Source organism: Suillus clintonianus (genome assembly GCF_016758775.1).
Source record: "Suillus clintonianus strain FC179 chromosome Unknown DEU56scaffold_4, whole genome shotgun sequence".
Taxonomy (NCBI): Eukaryota; Fungi; Basidiomycota; class Agaricomycetes; order Boletales; family Suillaceae; genus Suillus; species Suillus clintonianus.
The window spans coordinates 330,052-344,326 of record NW_024539228.1 but is presented as its reverse complement, the minus strand read 5'-3'; the positions used below and the strand labels follow the sequence as shown (position 1 = coordinate 344,326).

At 46.7% G+C, this 14,275-nt stretch overlaps 5 protein-coding genes across 5 annotated transcripts; 1 reads left to right on the top strand and 4 right to left on the bottom strand.

The window, feature by feature from the left end:
- Window positions 1-79: 79 nt before the first annotated feature.
- DEU56DRAFT_769636 (uncharacterized protein) lies at window positions 80-1,668 on the bottom strand. Its single transcript, XM_041351343.1, has 4 exons — window positions 1,460-1,668; window positions 1,316-1,412; window positions 1,159-1,266; window positions 80-1,100 (listed from the first exon to the last, which is right to left on the bottom strand). The coding sequence occupies exons 1-4, from the start codon at window positions 1,540-1,542 to the stop codon at window positions 417-419; spliced, it is 972 nt and encodes a 323-aa protein (XP_041214352.1). The 5' UTR covers window positions 1,543-1,668; the 3' UTR covers window positions 80-416.
- Window positions 1,669-1,676: 8 nt separating this feature from the next.
- DEU56DRAFT_373722 (uncharacterized protein) lies at window positions 1,677-3,020 on the bottom strand. Its single transcript, XM_041345916.1, has 10 exons — window positions 2,890-3,020; window positions 2,791-2,839; window positions 2,636-2,736; window positions 2,531-2,590; window positions 2,445-2,472; window positions 2,336-2,393; window positions 2,251-2,275; window positions 2,061-2,190; window positions 1,960-2,013; window positions 1,677-1,909 (listed from the first exon to the last, which is right to left on the bottom strand). The coding sequence occupies exons 1-10, from the start codon at window positions 2,898-2,900 to the stop codon at window positions 1,835-1,837; spliced, it is 591 nt and encodes a 196-aa protein (XP_041214351.1). The 5' UTR covers window positions 2,901-3,020; the 3' UTR covers window positions 1,677-1,834.
- A 2,322-nt stretch (window positions 3,021-5,342) lies between these two features.
- DEU56DRAFT_897737 (uncharacterized protein) lies at window positions 5,343-7,737 on the bottom strand (the record flags this gene model as incomplete). The annotated part of the gene is made up of 21 exons (XM_041356449.1): window positions 7,497-7,737; window positions 7,369-7,459; window positions 7,309-7,322; window positions 7,160-7,258; window positions 7,101-7,110; window positions 7,029-7,046; window positions 6,951-6,976; window positions 6,872-6,897; window positions 6,788-6,822; window positions 6,711-6,735; window positions 6,647-6,658; window positions 6,567-6,582; window positions 6,468-6,516; window positions 6,313-6,413; window positions 6,202-6,261; window positions 6,116-6,143; window positions 5,916-6,058; window positions 5,726-5,855; window positions 5,616-5,669; window positions 5,507-5,564; window positions 5,343-5,395 (listed from the first exon to the last, which is right to left on the bottom strand). The coding sequence occupies exons 1-21, from the start codon at window positions 7,553-7,555 to the stop codon at window positions 5,343-5,345; spliced, it is 1,107 nt and encodes a 368-aa protein (XP_041214350.1). The 5' UTR covers window positions 7,556-7,737.
- Window positions 7,738-8,833: 1,096 nt separating this feature from the next.
- DEU56DRAFT_947720 (uncharacterized protein) lies at window positions 8,834-10,192 on the bottom strand (the record flags this gene model as incomplete). The annotated part of the gene is made up of 6 exons (XM_041359069.1): window positions 8,834-9,312; window positions 9,364-9,747; window positions 9,799-9,912; window positions 9,972-9,979; window positions 10,040-10,096; window positions 10,159-10,192. 6 exons carry the CDS (start codon window positions 10,190-10,192, stop codon window positions 9,160-9,162), a joined length of 750 nt encoding a protein of 249 aa, XP_041214349.1. The 3' UTR covers window positions 8,834-9,159.
- DEU56DRAFT_372848 (uncharacterized protein) lies at window positions 10,131-14,194 on the top strand. Its single transcript, XM_041345912.1, has 12 exons — window positions 10,131-10,498; window positions 10,553-10,657; window positions 10,709-11,122; window positions 11,174-11,398; window positions 11,453-11,866; window positions 11,919-12,260; window positions 12,310-12,515; window positions 12,565-13,414; window positions 13,467-13,620; window positions 13,674-13,839; window positions 13,886-13,936; window positions 13,987-14,194. Exons 1-12 carry the CDS (start codon window positions 10,268-10,270, stop codon window positions 14,102-14,104), a joined length of 3,276 nt encoding a protein of 1,091 aa, XP_041214348.1. The 5' UTR covers window positions 10,131-10,267; the 3' UTR covers window positions 14,105-14,194.
- The last annotated feature ends 81 nt before the right edge of the window (window positions 14,195-14,275 follow it).

Sequence of the window (14,275 nt, the reverse complement as noted above, 5' to 3'; positions counted from 1 at the left end):
CAACGCACAGTAATAGTCGCTGCGATAGCTATCATAGCATGCCCTCCGGGCAACGCGGTAGCGCAGAGTGTTAGGATCTTTTTTTTTTTTTTTTTTTTTCGGAATTGAATCAAAATTATTGTGCTATGGAGAGCAGGACTTTTGGGTGCATTGGATTTATTATAGTAATGTAAAGAGTGCCGGGGGTGTTGATTTGCATTCTTAACCCACATGACTGAGTCCAAAGAGGAGTGCAAGTGATTCTGTGTGGACGAGTGTTGGTGTTTATTTGTGATAGCGGTATCCGCGGTCCTGCAGAAGCCTTGTCCATACTGAAAGTTCTCTGGCACTTGTTAACGGTATTGCTCTGAGTAAAATGACCAATTGTTCGCGGGTGATTGTGTCAAAAAGGACTTCCTCCTGATGATCATGGCTTCCTATGCCTTAATGTTCGCTGGATGCTTTTGATTCCATGCCACATCATCGTCCGTCGAGCAGGGTAAAGATCTCCCTTGAAATCGGACCTTAAGCGCATTCGGTGCCAATGACACCGAGAAGCCGCCAGGCTTCTTGGTTTTCATGTCTTCGCGTGCTGAGATAAAAGTTAGGATGGGGAGCCTTCCCAGCAGCTCCTGGTATCTCCTGCGCAACCATCGTCTTGGGAGGGAAGCATCAGACCCTTTCCGTGATGTATTCTTCGGCTTTGTTGTTAATTGAACCAGCTCCTCGAGGACAGTGGTACCATCAAAGCCTATTTTCTGGACAGCAGCCGAAGTACTCAAATCGTTGCCCTCATTCCCGACATCTTGAGAAGGCGAAACGGAGATCTGGAGAGGTGGGAACACTTTTTTCCACTCCCGTCTGAAGTACTTCCAGCGAGCGTTCACTTCCCGCCGCTTGCTGAAAGGACCCAGTATCTGGGCATCAGACGAATTAGGGTCTGCACGTTCGGGAAGTATTGGTGGGAAGCTGAGGTTCTCAGGCACCAAAGGTCTTTTCCTACGAGACAGACCCGAAGTGAGAAGCGCGGTGAGCCCTGGGGAATATACGGGAGGACGCGACGATTCTTTGCCGGGGATGATTGGCGGCGGAAGTGGTGCGTTTGGGTCAGACAGTAAGGGCTACTGGGACGTCATCAGGTGATCATGAGCAACGCAAATAAACACTTGAACTCATCACCTCCATCAATTCCCATCTTAGTTTACCTACCCGTCCGTAGGCAATGTCCAGGATATGGTTGAAAGCCTTATGGTTGCCATTATTTGCTGCACGGACGTGTTGTATGGTCTAGCCAGAAATAAGATGGAAAAACAGTGCTTGACGAAAGCAGCCTCACCTGTGAAACTCTCTTCAGCTTTCGCGCCCTAAGATCATCGCATTTTGTCAGCAGCGCAGCACGACAGCCATCCTCTGCCTTCAGACGGAAAACTCGACTACAGGTTATTAGCAATGCTCATGCTGATTCAGGGATGGACCATACCGAAGGTAAGCATGAGGCAATCGTCTAATCTCACGAAGATAGCTTCTGTATACTGACGCAATTGACTGCTGTCCATGATTCATGACAATATTAATGAGACGAGCTTAAGCCTTCACTTGTGCCAGTGGTCATCGACCGGTCGAGAGCGTGAGAGCGTCGTATTATTTTGCGCTTGTCACACTCGGATTCGACTCAGCTGTTCAATGCACATTCAACCATCAGTTTTGCATCAGTTTAACAATTTCTTCAAAAGGCTAAGTAAGTACATAAAGTTCGAACCATCGGATCCATAGACTTTCCAAGAATTCCCAAGAGCCGCAAAATAGCTATGATAGGTAGAGTTCAAGTGTGAAACTAAACTGAAACTAAGTAATGTCAGACTGTAGTACTACTACCTGTACAACCATCATCAAACTTGGACTCCACGACCCGTTCAACGGTTACTTGGATCTGCTCGACGATCAAAGATCCTCACAAGACTCCATGGTAAAGCTACGCACTGTTTGCCCCCGCTCTGTAGTTTCATTTCTTGGTTTGTAAGGATCAAGCCGCATCTATGATTTTGTAAGATCTATACTTATGATATGGTCTTAATGCTTACTGGAAATCCGTGTTGCGAGCGCAAAGCTTCCGGTGCATTCTCCCAGTCCTCCGAAAAGACGATCGGCAAAGGATAACCGCTCGAAAAATTGTTTTGCTTTCCGTTTCTCGTATGCTGTCTGGCATTAAGACTACAGCAGCAGATCAAACTTTGAGCAATGGATTCCGCATCAAATATGAAGATTACTCACGTGGCTAAAAGGGAGATTGCATATACTGCTCCGACAACATCCACCGGAAGGTGAGACGCGTTCGTAAGAATTTAAGATGGCTTACACTTTGCTATAACGAAATGAAGACCTAGGAATATGCGGTTTTCAGGCATAGTCAACCACTGCGATATCTCAGCAACTGAATCATGTCAGAAGAATTATGCAGCGCTCACGCAGATCAATGCTGCGACGGCCGCAACACTGTAAGGAAGGCGGCCTCAAGATGGGATTACGGCTCAATTGCAGCTAGATGACATACCTTGTCACCGATCCATTGCGAATCGTCCAGACTGTCAGGGTGTCGATGATACGCATGGTGCTACCAAACGAATAAACGCCAGCTGCATGGTTTACGATAACTTACCTTGTAACCATCGAGCGATTTTTGCGAAGGAAGTAGCACATGAACGCTGTGATCATGATATCGACGAATACTGAAAGTGAAATGCCCAAGGTAAAAATCCACTGCGACGATATTCAATCAATACGTTTAATACTATGAATGTGCCCACCACCTACAAATGGGAAAGGGTTCTCAAAGAATGCGGCGTATGATCGCAAGCGGATCCTAAGGGAACATGCGTCAGTGACCATCAAACGTGTCTAAATACTACTCACATCTCGCTCATCGAGACTATTCAATTTTTTGAGGATGCGCGTGACTGGAAGGATCACACAGGTGTTTCATGACTTACCGCTAGCCGCAACTGAAGTCAAATGTCAGTATAAATACACATAGTTGCCCCGCTGAGCGCCGACCTAAACGAAAGAAAGCGAGTGTAACCTGAGAGCAGGGATTTCATCATCAAGTAATAAACCCTAACACGCGAACTCACAATTGGGACCACTACAGCAAGCCTCTTCTTTTGCACTTCACAGACTTCAGTATTGGTGAAACAGTGACAGAGAAGGATACGAACATCTGTAGATTCGGTATGCGAAAAAACTGAACCTGTCGAGTGAGGATCATATACTACCCTTATAACATCATAATTGACCTTTGGACGAGGAAGGTAATCATAGCCTGGCGAATATTTTGGTTAGCATCGAGCAGCTTCATGCGTATGAGAACACACAGTAAGCTCGACCGCAGGCTAGATGAGCCTATGTTAAGGGTAGTACAATACGTCTAGATTACGAATACTCACACCAACACTCCTGATGGTGCGTCAATTTTCCGGCTGACAAGTGAATGAGATCACACATACCAAGGGATCTTGTCAAGTTCATCCATATCACCGTAGGGCAAAATAATGGAATCCCAAAGGGCAATTGCCAAAAACGCGGAATGGCACAAGTCGAGCAGCCTAACATTCCATTGTCACTGATCATGCTCAAAAAGAACACTCGAACGTACCATGTTGCAATGACCTGTACAAGGCGATTAAAAGTGGAAACTCGAAGAAGAATATTCATACCAATGACTTGGCACGCCAAGACTCATAAGAGTACAGTTGCCAGTACACGAAGAATTGCATGTTAAGACAACCCGACAAGCTGTGAGGAGTTCTGTTGGACAGGTCGGGTATCGAGGCAAATCACGCACCCGAAGGCTAGCAAGCCACCAATGAGCATGGATCCATAGTCCTGAGCAACCTCAGTCATCACAAGGACGATAACTTCTCAAGTGTGGAGCAATGGGGAACCGAATGAAGGGGCTTAGGACGCTCTTACCCCACAGTACAAGTGTTCACAGTGGCGAGAAGGAGTTAATTTGAAGTGAACGCACATACTTAAATCCATCACAGACTTGGGTCTGGGACGAAAATGCGTGAGATCTGCAACCAAATTTTCGCAAGCAATCGAGCCAAAGCTGCCTGTAACAGTAACAGTAACATCTTAAGCTCTGATCTGATCAACCTTCTCAAGAGCTTGATGATCCATGTGATTACACACACCTTAACTGAAAATGAAATAGGGAGAAGAAACATGAGCGACTACTGAGCGCATGATGCATGAATCATGGCAGGAGTCAATCAAACTGGGGTATGATTGCACTAGCAGCATGCGCAAATGTTGTCGTCCATCATGGATCATGATGCGCGATACTACACATCATGATTTGTTTCCCAGGCGTTACATCAAAACACTGCATGATTGTGTACAAAGATCCATTATGTATAAGTCCCGCTCCAACAATAGCGAGACGCACCTATGACCGCCGCATAAGCCACCTGGTTGAGGGTGTTATCGCCCTAAGTTTGCGCCTCTAGTTGGTATCGGGTTGAGTGATTCAGGCTGATACGGGGGGCTTCGGTCCCTCATGCTCCCGCGAGGTGGATCATAAACAAATGTTAGCATCCATGAACAGGAATAGCAGCGCATTCTTGGCGAAGAATCAACTGATCCATGTAGTGCCTGTACAAGCACAGCTGCCCCAAATCACCCACATCGCATTCGACCCAAACAAGCCTTTTAGCGAGGTGGCGATCAATCTACTCCCACGAGCAAGTAAAACGAGATCGTAGCAAAAACTTCGGCGCTGAGAGCCTGGGAGTCTGTGGAAAATACAGAACAGCTGAAGAAGGTTGTGCTACAGGGTCAGTCCCAGCCTCGCTCAAGAACCTGTTCCGCTCGATACACCAGTTTGATTCATGATGTCAACAAGGCCACGTAAGCAAAGTTCCCACACTACAGAGACAGTGCGCATCGACAATTTCCTTTTCTCATTAGTCATCACATCACGGTAGACGCCTTATCACTTAGTTGTTTCTCTTTGTTTGTACCTCAGCGGTTTTGCCATAATCACTGGGGAAACGACAAAATAAACAGCATGCAGAAAGGGTAGGGTTAGGGCCTGTATATGGACACAAAGCAACATTTAGATTGCTCTGGGGCACGGCAGAAAATACAAAAGGAAATTGTGGCTGTGACGTCCCCCGAACCTGCTGTGACTCATGATCAGCCACACAGATGTTTGGGAGGAAGAAAACACTCATTTTCGCATCATTTTGGATGCGGAAAAATTGTGGGTAGCCAAGACTCCCACACAGTAACTGCACATTCAAGCATCGCTAGCACTGGCAGTTTAACAATTTCTTCAAGAGGCTAGCTAAGTACTAAGTACATATTCAAACCATCGGATCCATAGACTTTCCAAGAATTCCCAAGAGCCACAAAATAGCTATGATAGGTAGAGTTATCAATAATAATTAGCACGTCCGTTATCAAAAAAGTGTCGTAGATGATATCATCCCAGTCAGGTATGAAACTAAGTAATGTCAGACTGTACTACCTTTTGTACAGCCATCATCAAACTTGGACTCCACGACCCGTTCAACGTTTACTTGAATCTGCTCGACAATCAAAGATCCTCACAAGACTTCATGGTAAGGGCTACGCACTGTTTGCCCCCTCTCTGTATTTTCATTTCTTGGTTTATAAGGATCAAGCTGCATCTGTGAGTTTCTAAGATCCATACTTATCATTCGACTGTGATGGTCTTAATGCTTACCGGAAATCCGTGTTGCGAGCGCAAAGCTTCCGGTGCATTCTCCCAGTCCTCTGAAAAGACGATCGGCAAAGGATAACCGCTCGAAAAATTGTATTGCTTTCCGTTTCTCATATGCTGTCTGGCATTAAGACTACAGCAGCAGATTAAACTTTGAGCAATGGATGCCGCATCAGACATGACGATTACTCACGTGGCCAAAAGGGAGATTGCATATACTACTTCGACAAGATCCACCGGAAGGTGAGACGCGTTCGTAAGAGTCAAAGATGGCTTACACTTTGCTATAACGAAATGAAGACCTAGGAATATGCGGTTTTCAGGCATAGCCAACCACTGTGATATCGATATCTCAGCAACTGAATCATGTCAAAAGAATTATGCGGTGCTCACGCAAATCAATGATGCGACGGCCGCAGCACTGTAAGGAAGGCGGTCTCAAGATAGGATTACGGCTCGATTGTAGCTAGATGACATACCTTGTCACCGATCCATTGCGAATCGTCCAGACTGTCAGGGTGTCGATAATACGCGTGGTGCTACCAAACGAATAAACGCCAGCTGCATGGTTTAAGATAACGATAACTTACCTTGTAACCATCGAGCGATTTTTGCGAAGGAAGTAGCACATGAACGCTGTGATCATGATATCGACGAATACTGAAAGTGAAAGGCCCAAGGTGAAGATCCACTGCGACGATATGCAATCAATACATTTAATACTATGAATGTGCCCACCACCTACACATGGGAAAGGGTGCTCAACGAATGCGGCGTATGATCGCAAGCGGATCCTAAGGAAACATGCGTCAGTGACCATCAAACATGTTTAAATACTACTCACATCTCGGCCATCGAGACTATTCAATTTTTGAGGATGCGCGTGACTGGAAGGACCACACATGAAGGTGTTTCATGACTTACCGCTAGCCGCAACTGAAGTCAAACGTCAGTATAAATACACATAGTTGCCCCGCTGAGCGCTGACCTAAGCGAAAGAAAGCGAGTGTAACCTGAGAGCAGGGATTTCATCAACAAGTAATAAACCCTAAAACGCGAACTCACAATTGGGATCACTACAGCAAGCCTCTTCTTTTGCACTTCACAGACTTCAGTATTGGTGAAACAGTGACAGAGAAAGGTACGAACATCTGTAGATTCGATATGCGAAAAAACTGAAGCTGTCGAGTGAGGATCATATACTGCCATTTATAACATCATAATTGACCTTTGGACGAGGAAGGTAATCATAGCCTGGCGAATATTTTGGTTAGCATCGAGCAGCTTCATGCGTATGAGAACACACAGTAAGCTCGACCGCAGGCTAGATGAGCCAATGTTAAGGGTAGTCCAATACGTCTTAATTACGAATACTCACACCAACACTCCTGATGGTGCATCAATTTTCCGGCTGAAAGTGAATGAGATCACACATACCAAGGGATCTTGTCAAGTTCATCCATATCACCGTAGGGCACAATGATGGAATCCCATAGGGCAACTGCCAAAAACGCGGAATGGCACAAGTCGAGCAGCCTAGCATTCCATTGTCACTGATCATGCTCAAAAAGAACGCTCGAACATACCATGTTGCAATGACCTGTATAAGGTGATTAAAGTGGAAACTCAAAGAAGAATATTCATACCAATGACTTGGCACGCCAAGACTCATAAGAGTACAGTTGCCAGTACACGAAGAATTGCATGTTGACACAACCCGACAAGCTGTGAGGAGTTCTGTTGGACAGGTCGGGTACCGAGGCAAATCACGCACCCGAAGGCTAGCAAGCCACCAATGAGCATGGATCCATAGTCCTGAGCAACCTCAGTCATCACAAAGACGATAACTTGAGTGGAGCAACGGGGAACCGAACGAAGGGGTTCAGGACGCTCTACCCCCACAGTACAAGTGCTCACAGTGGCGAGAAGGAGTTGATTCAAAGTGAACGCACACAAGACGGATTCTCGTCATGGTATCCATAGAAATATACTTTGTGATCATCGTCTCGTTGCATCGGACGCATTAGTAATCTGAAAAAGCTAGCTTCCTATGGTGTTGTTGGTAGCAGTGACTGATAAGAGGCTCCATGCTTTACCATAAATCCATCACAGACTTCGGTCTGGTCCGATGGAGATTGATTGAACCCATTGTGGTATACGATATTTCAAATATGACCGGATATCTTCTTGTTGGCCGAGACCCCTCTTCCCAACAAGTTCAGGACACTCTAGTCTCGATAGGCGGGTCAGCTACTTGTTGCAGCTATTCCAACGGGACGAAAATGCGTGAGATCTGCAACCAAATTTTCGCAGGCAATCGAGCCAAGGCTGCCAGTAACAGTAACATCAACTTCATCAGCTCTGATCTGATCAACCTTCTCAAGAGCTTGATGATCAATGTGATTTTACACACCTCAGCTGAGAATGAAGTAGGGAGAAGAAACATGAGCGATTACTGAGCGCGTGATGCATGAATCATGGCAGGAGTCAATCAAGCTGGGGAATGATTGCACTAGCAACATGCGCAAACATTGTCATCCATCATGGATCATGGATCATGATGCGCGATACTACACATCATGATTTGTTTCCCTGGCGTTACATCAAAACACTGCATGATTGCGTACAAAGAACCATTATATATAAGTCCCGCTCCAACAATAGCGAGGCGCACCTATGACCGCCGCATAAGCCACCTGGTTGAGGGTGTTATCGCCCTAAGTTTGCGCCTCTAGTTGGTATCGGGTTGAGTAATTCAGGCTGATACGGCTTCGGTCCCTCATGATCCCGCGAGGTGGATCATAAATAAATGTTAGCATCCATGAACAGAAATAGCAGCGCATTCTTGGCGAAGAATCGACTGATCCATGTAGTGCCTGGACAAGCACAGCTGCCCCAAATCACCCACATCGCATTCGACCCAAACAAGTCTTTGAGCGAGGTAGTGACCAATCTACTCCCATGAGCTAAGTAAAACGAGACCGCAGTAAGAACTTCGGCGCTGAGAGCCTGGGAGACGGTGAAAAATACAGAACAGCTGAAGAAGGTAGTGCTACAGGGTCAGTCCCAGCCTCACTCAAGAACCTGTTGTCACTTACCGCTCGATACACCAGTTGATTCATGAATATCATGATAACAAGGCGTGTACTTCGAGAGTTTGTAACCGATCTAGATTCAAGGTGTCTCATTCCATGCTCGCCCTGAGGCGCTCCATGAGTGCCGTTTGCAGTCAAGAGAAGCTTATACGTTGTGGCGACCATAGTGCTCGCTGAGTTGTTTACGACGTGGTATTGGAGTTGAGACATCCTGTTTCGGAGGTAATGCATGAGGTAATTGACATTAACAACACCTAGCGCAGCAAAAAAAATCCCATAATTCAGGAGGGAAATGGATCCAATTACGACGCGAAAAGAACATTGTGTGAGCAGCGGGCAGCATCAATAAGCCAAACGGAACATGAACTGGAAGCTATACTGTTTCGTGTCAGGGTCCCAATATGACCAATTCCAATATCCGGCATCGTCAGCTTCATCTTCTATCTCGCGGGCAGGAATGCGGAAAGCAATTGTCTCGTACGGCTCAGCAGCCACCTAGCAGTAATAAGCATCATGTGACTTGGGAATGGGAAGGAATGGACCTACGATTAGATACTGGTATGCCTTGTTCGGAGGCTCCCTCTTTTGCTCCCAAGCGCTCATAAACCGTCGGCGAGGGATGACGTCCGCTTTGATTTGAGGAAGGTGAACCTGGACCATCATACCTTCCTTACCAGTATCTTTGTCCCGCACTTTTGTTACTCGGTAGCCTGGGCGTCCTATTTTGAGGAACACTTTGCGTTGCACATTGCTTTGAGTGGGAGCAATCATCAATTGCGTGTCCTTGGCATCGCGAGCCGCACGACGAGCAAGATTGGTCTGATGCTTCTTTCCCTGAGTGTGAGCCAGGTATGAACCTTCATTGGTATGAAGCGTCAGACAGAGACGACATTCGAGGCCACCTAAGTGATTCCTTAAAATATAAGGATCCTGAACGGGACGTCAAGTTATCATTGGAGTGCAGGGCGAATAAGAGCGTACTTTGGCAAGGTCAATTGTCTCGAGTGCAAGTTTGCGCAAACGTTCACGCCTGTCGACGTTGGTCTCCGAAGCTCCAGCGACACCACCTCCACCAAACTTGGAGCCGACACGGTTCTGCCAGTGGAACAAGGTGAAATTGTGTTCTTAGATAGGCATAAGAAGATATGACTTACTTGAAAATCTAGAAATATTGAGGAATATTAATAAAGACAGTTCTGAAGAGGGAACGAGAGCGACTCACCCATAGGTACGATGATAAAGGTGGATGAACAATGAATTATTTTACCAAAATGGCTGACTGCTTCAATGCTGACATAATCAGCTGCTTGGAATTTCTCGAGTACCGGCAAAAGTTAAAACTGTAGGGAAGGTATCCTCGAGCTCCCCCTTCCATTGCAATTACGCGTCGGACGGTCGGACCTCCGTGCTGTGTTGTTGACACCCACCAACCCGATCATTTACTAAGAATATGGCGGGCCAGAAACGTGCTCTAGAAGATAACTCATCCCGCAATGTCAAAAAAAGCAAACTCGCGAAGGACAGGTCAACAGATGTCCCGGAAACACCTGTCCAATTGGTATCAAATCTCATGAATGAGGAGGTCGATTTTCCACGAGGAGGTGGAACTAGCTTAACAGCTGCAGAAGTCAAAGCTATCCGAGCTGAAGCTACACAAGAAGCAAACGAGGAGCTATTTACTGTGAGTTCTGTTATCTTACTCCAAATGAGCTCAACATAGTAGCCTTTGCTGTAGGCGCCTGGCAAGTCTCAAAAAAAGAAGAGTAGATCTGATGCCAAAAGCAAGGCGAGTATTACACCGAAGAAAGATGTAATTCGCATCGAACATCTCAATTACAAGGTAATTTTCGTCTCATGAAGTTATAATGCCGGCTCAGTCTTGCATTCGCAGCGCGTAGTTCCTGGTATGAAATTACTTGGCCAAATCGCATCAATACAACCACTGGCTCTCATTATATCCCTGCCGAACCAACTCATGGGTCACGTTCCCATCACACAGGTTACCTCCCAGTTGACTAGTCGTCTCGAATCAATGCATGAACAAGAAGAGCCTTCAGATACCGAATCTGTTGACGACGAGGAATCCGATTCTCAGACGGAAGTGCCCGATTTGTTTCAACTCTTCCGTGCGGGACAATACGTCCGCGCAGTTGTAACCAATGTACATGCATCGGGATCTACGGACGTTTCTGCCATCGGAAAATTAAGGGATGAAGCTGTGAAAGCTAGTCGTCGCATTGAGTTGAGTCTTGTACCCAAGGCAGTAAACTCCGGAGTCCTTAAAACAGATCTCAAACCTGGCTTTGTGAGCAATATCTTAGATCACATCATTTTGTCACGATTAAGCCTCGCATAGACACTCTCAGCGGCTGTTCAAAGTGTAGAAGACCATGGGTACATTCTTGACATCGGCGTTCAGGGCTCCTCTGGTTTTCTATCCTTCAAAGAGGCCAAAAAAGGTAGTTTTGACAGTTCAAAGCTTCATGTTGGCCAACTGCTCGACATTGCGGTCGTGAAGATGTCTAGCAACGAGAGAATATGCACAGCTTCGGTCGATCCTCGAGGCATACAATCATCTTCAGTCAGTCTTGCTGCTCAGGATCTGCGATGTTCCTCATCATGTCCTAATTCACAGATCACAGAAGTCAGCAATGTGACCTCTGTATTGCCTGGAATACTGGCTCAAGCATTGATCACCGCTATTTCACCAGGTGGTCTCAAGCTACAGATGCTTGGCTTCTTTGACGCGACAGCTGACGAGTTTAACGTGCCCACTAACCCTGCCAAAGCATTCAAGATTGGACAGAAAGTGAAGGCCCGAATACTGTACGAAATTGCCGGAAGCTCACCCCCGAAGTTTTCCGTATCGCTCTTGGATCACATTGTCAACCTGAAAGAAAAACTCTCCATCAATGGTGTCTCGGAGAATGCCGCCATTCACTTGGTGTATCCCATTGGCACGATCCTGGATGCCGTTACTGTGAAACGCATAGAGCCGGAACGAGGACTCGTTGTGGAAGTGCAACCCCACCTTGATGGATTCATTCATGTAAAGTTTTACATTAATATATTGTCCTAGACTAACTCCACTTCCTTGACAGATATCTCACACGTCTGATGGTCATGTTCCAACGCTCTCTTCCTCCTCGGGCCCATGGAGATTGAACACCATCCATAGAGCGCGTGTCGTAGGCTATTATCCGTTGGACGGGCTACTGCAGCTCTCTCTCCGACCCTCAATTTTAGATCAAAGGTTCCTTCAAGCAGGCGATTTACAGGTCGGAGAGGTCCTGAAAGGCACTGTTAAACGCCTTACCGATTCCGCCCTATTCGTGTCAATATCTTGTAACGCGGACGGTGTCATATGGCCAATTCACTACGCAGATATACCGCTCAAGCATCCATCAAAAAGATTCAAGGCCGGAGGCAGCATAAAATGTCGGGTACGCGATCGCAATCATCAGATGCCATGCATGCTAAGGAAATCTGCAGGTTCTTGCCGTCGACCCCCAACGCATGAGAGTTGAGCTGACTGCCAAAAAGACGTTGATTGAATCTACACTGCCAGTCCTGACCTGCATCGAGGAGGCGAAGGTCGGGATGATCACAGATGCAGTAGTGTACCGAGTTGTGGACAAGGGCTTGATTGTCCAATTTTATAACGATCTCAAAGCATTTGTGCCGTCTCGCGAAGCAAGGTTTGCTCAATTTTTGCTGTTGGTTCTGCTTTTGATTGACGCTTTGCAGTGACTATTCAAGCAAACTGAAGGACATGTTTGTTGCGGGCAAAGTTGTCAAAGTACGAATTCTAACCGTTGACCTAAATCCCCCTCGAGTTGTCGCAAGCATTCGTCAGGCGTCATCATCAAAAGCTGCCAAGGTGACCGATAGCAGCGACATTACAAAAAGTGCTGTCGCAGAGGGTGTGGTAGCGGTCCACAAAACAACAGCTGCTCCGTCACTGCGCCCGTCTCATGCTCGCGAGCCCGTCCCTTCAAAAGCAATGGCTAGCATACGTAGTAGCCCACCGCCACAAAAGAAGGCTGCGCCCACCCAGTCGCAGTCGACGCCGAGATCCCCTACTCTTAAACAGGCTGCGCCTCTGAAAGTCGAAGGGTTTTCTTGGTTCTCCAATGCCGCTAGGTCTGATGCGGAATCTGACGAAGCATCTTCCGACAACGAAGGCAGTGAAGAGGATGAGTCTAGCAAAAAGAAGAAAAGGCGCAAGAAGAAAGAGATTGAGCAGGATCTCACTGCTGACATGCACTCGAAGCTTCCAGAGTCGAATGCTGACTTTGAGCGGCTTCTCCTGGGCTCCCCAAATTCATCATACTTGTGGGTGCAGTACATGTCTTTCCTCCTCCAACTATCCGAAATCGATAAAGCGCGGGAGACTGGTCGACGAGCAATTCAGACCATCAGTTTCAGGGAGGAGGAAGAGCGGCTCAATGTTTGGATTGCTTTACTGAACATTGAGAATGTCTATGGCACCGATGAGTCGCTGGAGGCCGTCTTCAAAGATGCTGCCCGGCATAATGACTCCAAGACCGTCCATCTCCGCCTGGCGGCCATCCTAGATCAGAGCGAGAAGCACGAGGCAAGTTTTTTTAAAATCTCGGCTCCACTACTCTACTAACGAACACACGCAGAAAGCAGAGGATCAGCACAATCGGACCTGTAAGAAGTTCGGCCACAGTTCGAAAGTTTGGACTCTGTTTTGCGAACATTATTTGCGTCGTGGAAACTTGGAGCAGGCACGCAAACTGCTTCCGCGTTCACTGCAAAGCTTAGAAAAGCGCAAGCGTGAGTAGTTTAGTGGCATTCTTGTGTTCTGATCTAAGGCTGGTGAGGTACAGACTTGAAGACAATATCAAAATTTGCTCAGCTAGAATATAAACTCGGCGATGCGGAACGCGGCAAGACTATATTCGAAGGGATCGTAGACTCTCATCCGAAACGCTGGGACCTATGGTCGATTTATATGGATATGGAGGCAGGGCAAGGTGATATTCAATCGTTAAGGTGAGCATTATCTACCTCCCAACACAGTGAGCCTAACGTCACGCAGAAACATCTTCAATCGTGTGTTTGCCATTAAAATGACTAGCCATAAGGCAAAGTACGTGTTCCACTACCTTGCGGGATTGTATACGCTAATATCGTGTAAAGGTCATTTTTCAAGAAGTGGCTTGAACTGGAGCGGAAGATTGGGGACGAAGAAGGTGCATCGGCTGTCAAACAGAAGGCAGTTGAATGGACACAAAAAGCTGCATCTGGACCACAATGAGCCAGACTCGGGATATCGCAAAAGTTGATGCATGTCACAATATATATGGAGAATGTCGAACAGCGAGGAAGCAACGAAGTAACGTAAAAGTACGAAACGAAATGAGTGTGAGCATGAGCGGCGGTAAGCAATCAAGGCAATAAGGGTATAACTATATGTGCAAAGCAAAAA

What these genes read in the sequence shown, in the direction of transcription:
- DEU56DRAFT_769636 (XM_041351343.1), bottom strand. Translation starts at nt 1,542, where the DNA reads ATGAATCATGGACAGCAGTCAATTGCGTCAGTATACAGAAGCTATCTT. An exon ending in TTGCCTCATGCTTACCTTCG is followed by an intron (nt 1,413 to 1,459) that starts GTATGGTCCATC and finishes AATAACCTGTAG; the next exon opens with TCGAGTTTTCCGTCTGAAGG. An exon ending in TAAGATGGGAATTGATGGAG is followed by an intron (nt 1,101 to 1,158) that starts GTGATGAGTTCA and finishes ACGTCCCAGTAG; the next exon opens with CCCTTACTGTCTGACCCAAA.
- DEU56DRAFT_373722 (XM_041345916.1), bottom strand. An exon ending in AATCGCTCGATGGTTACAAG is followed by an intron (nt 2,591 to 2,635) that starts GTAAGTTATCGT and finishes TTCGTTTGGTAG; the next exon opens with CACCATGCGTATCATCGACA. An exon ending in GCTCGCAACACGGATTTCCA is followed by an intron (nt 2,014 to 2,060) that starts GTAAGCATTAAG and finishes ACAAAATCATAG; the next exon opens with ATGCGGCTTGATCCTTACAA.
- DEU56DRAFT_372848 (XM_041345912.1), top strand. Translation starts at nt 10,268, where the DNA reads ATGGCGGGCCAGAAACGTGCTCTAGAAGATAACTCATCCCGCAATGTC. An exon ending in CAAACGAGGAGCTATTTACT is followed by an intron (nt 10,499 to 10,552) that starts GTGAGTTCTGTT and finishes CCTTTGCTGTAG; the next exon opens with GCGCCTGGCAAGTCTCAAAA. An exon ending in ACCTTGATGGATTCATTCAT is followed by an intron (nt 11,867 to 11,918) that starts GTAAAGTTTTAC and finishes CTTCCTTGACAG; the next exon opens with ATATCTCACACGTCTGATGG.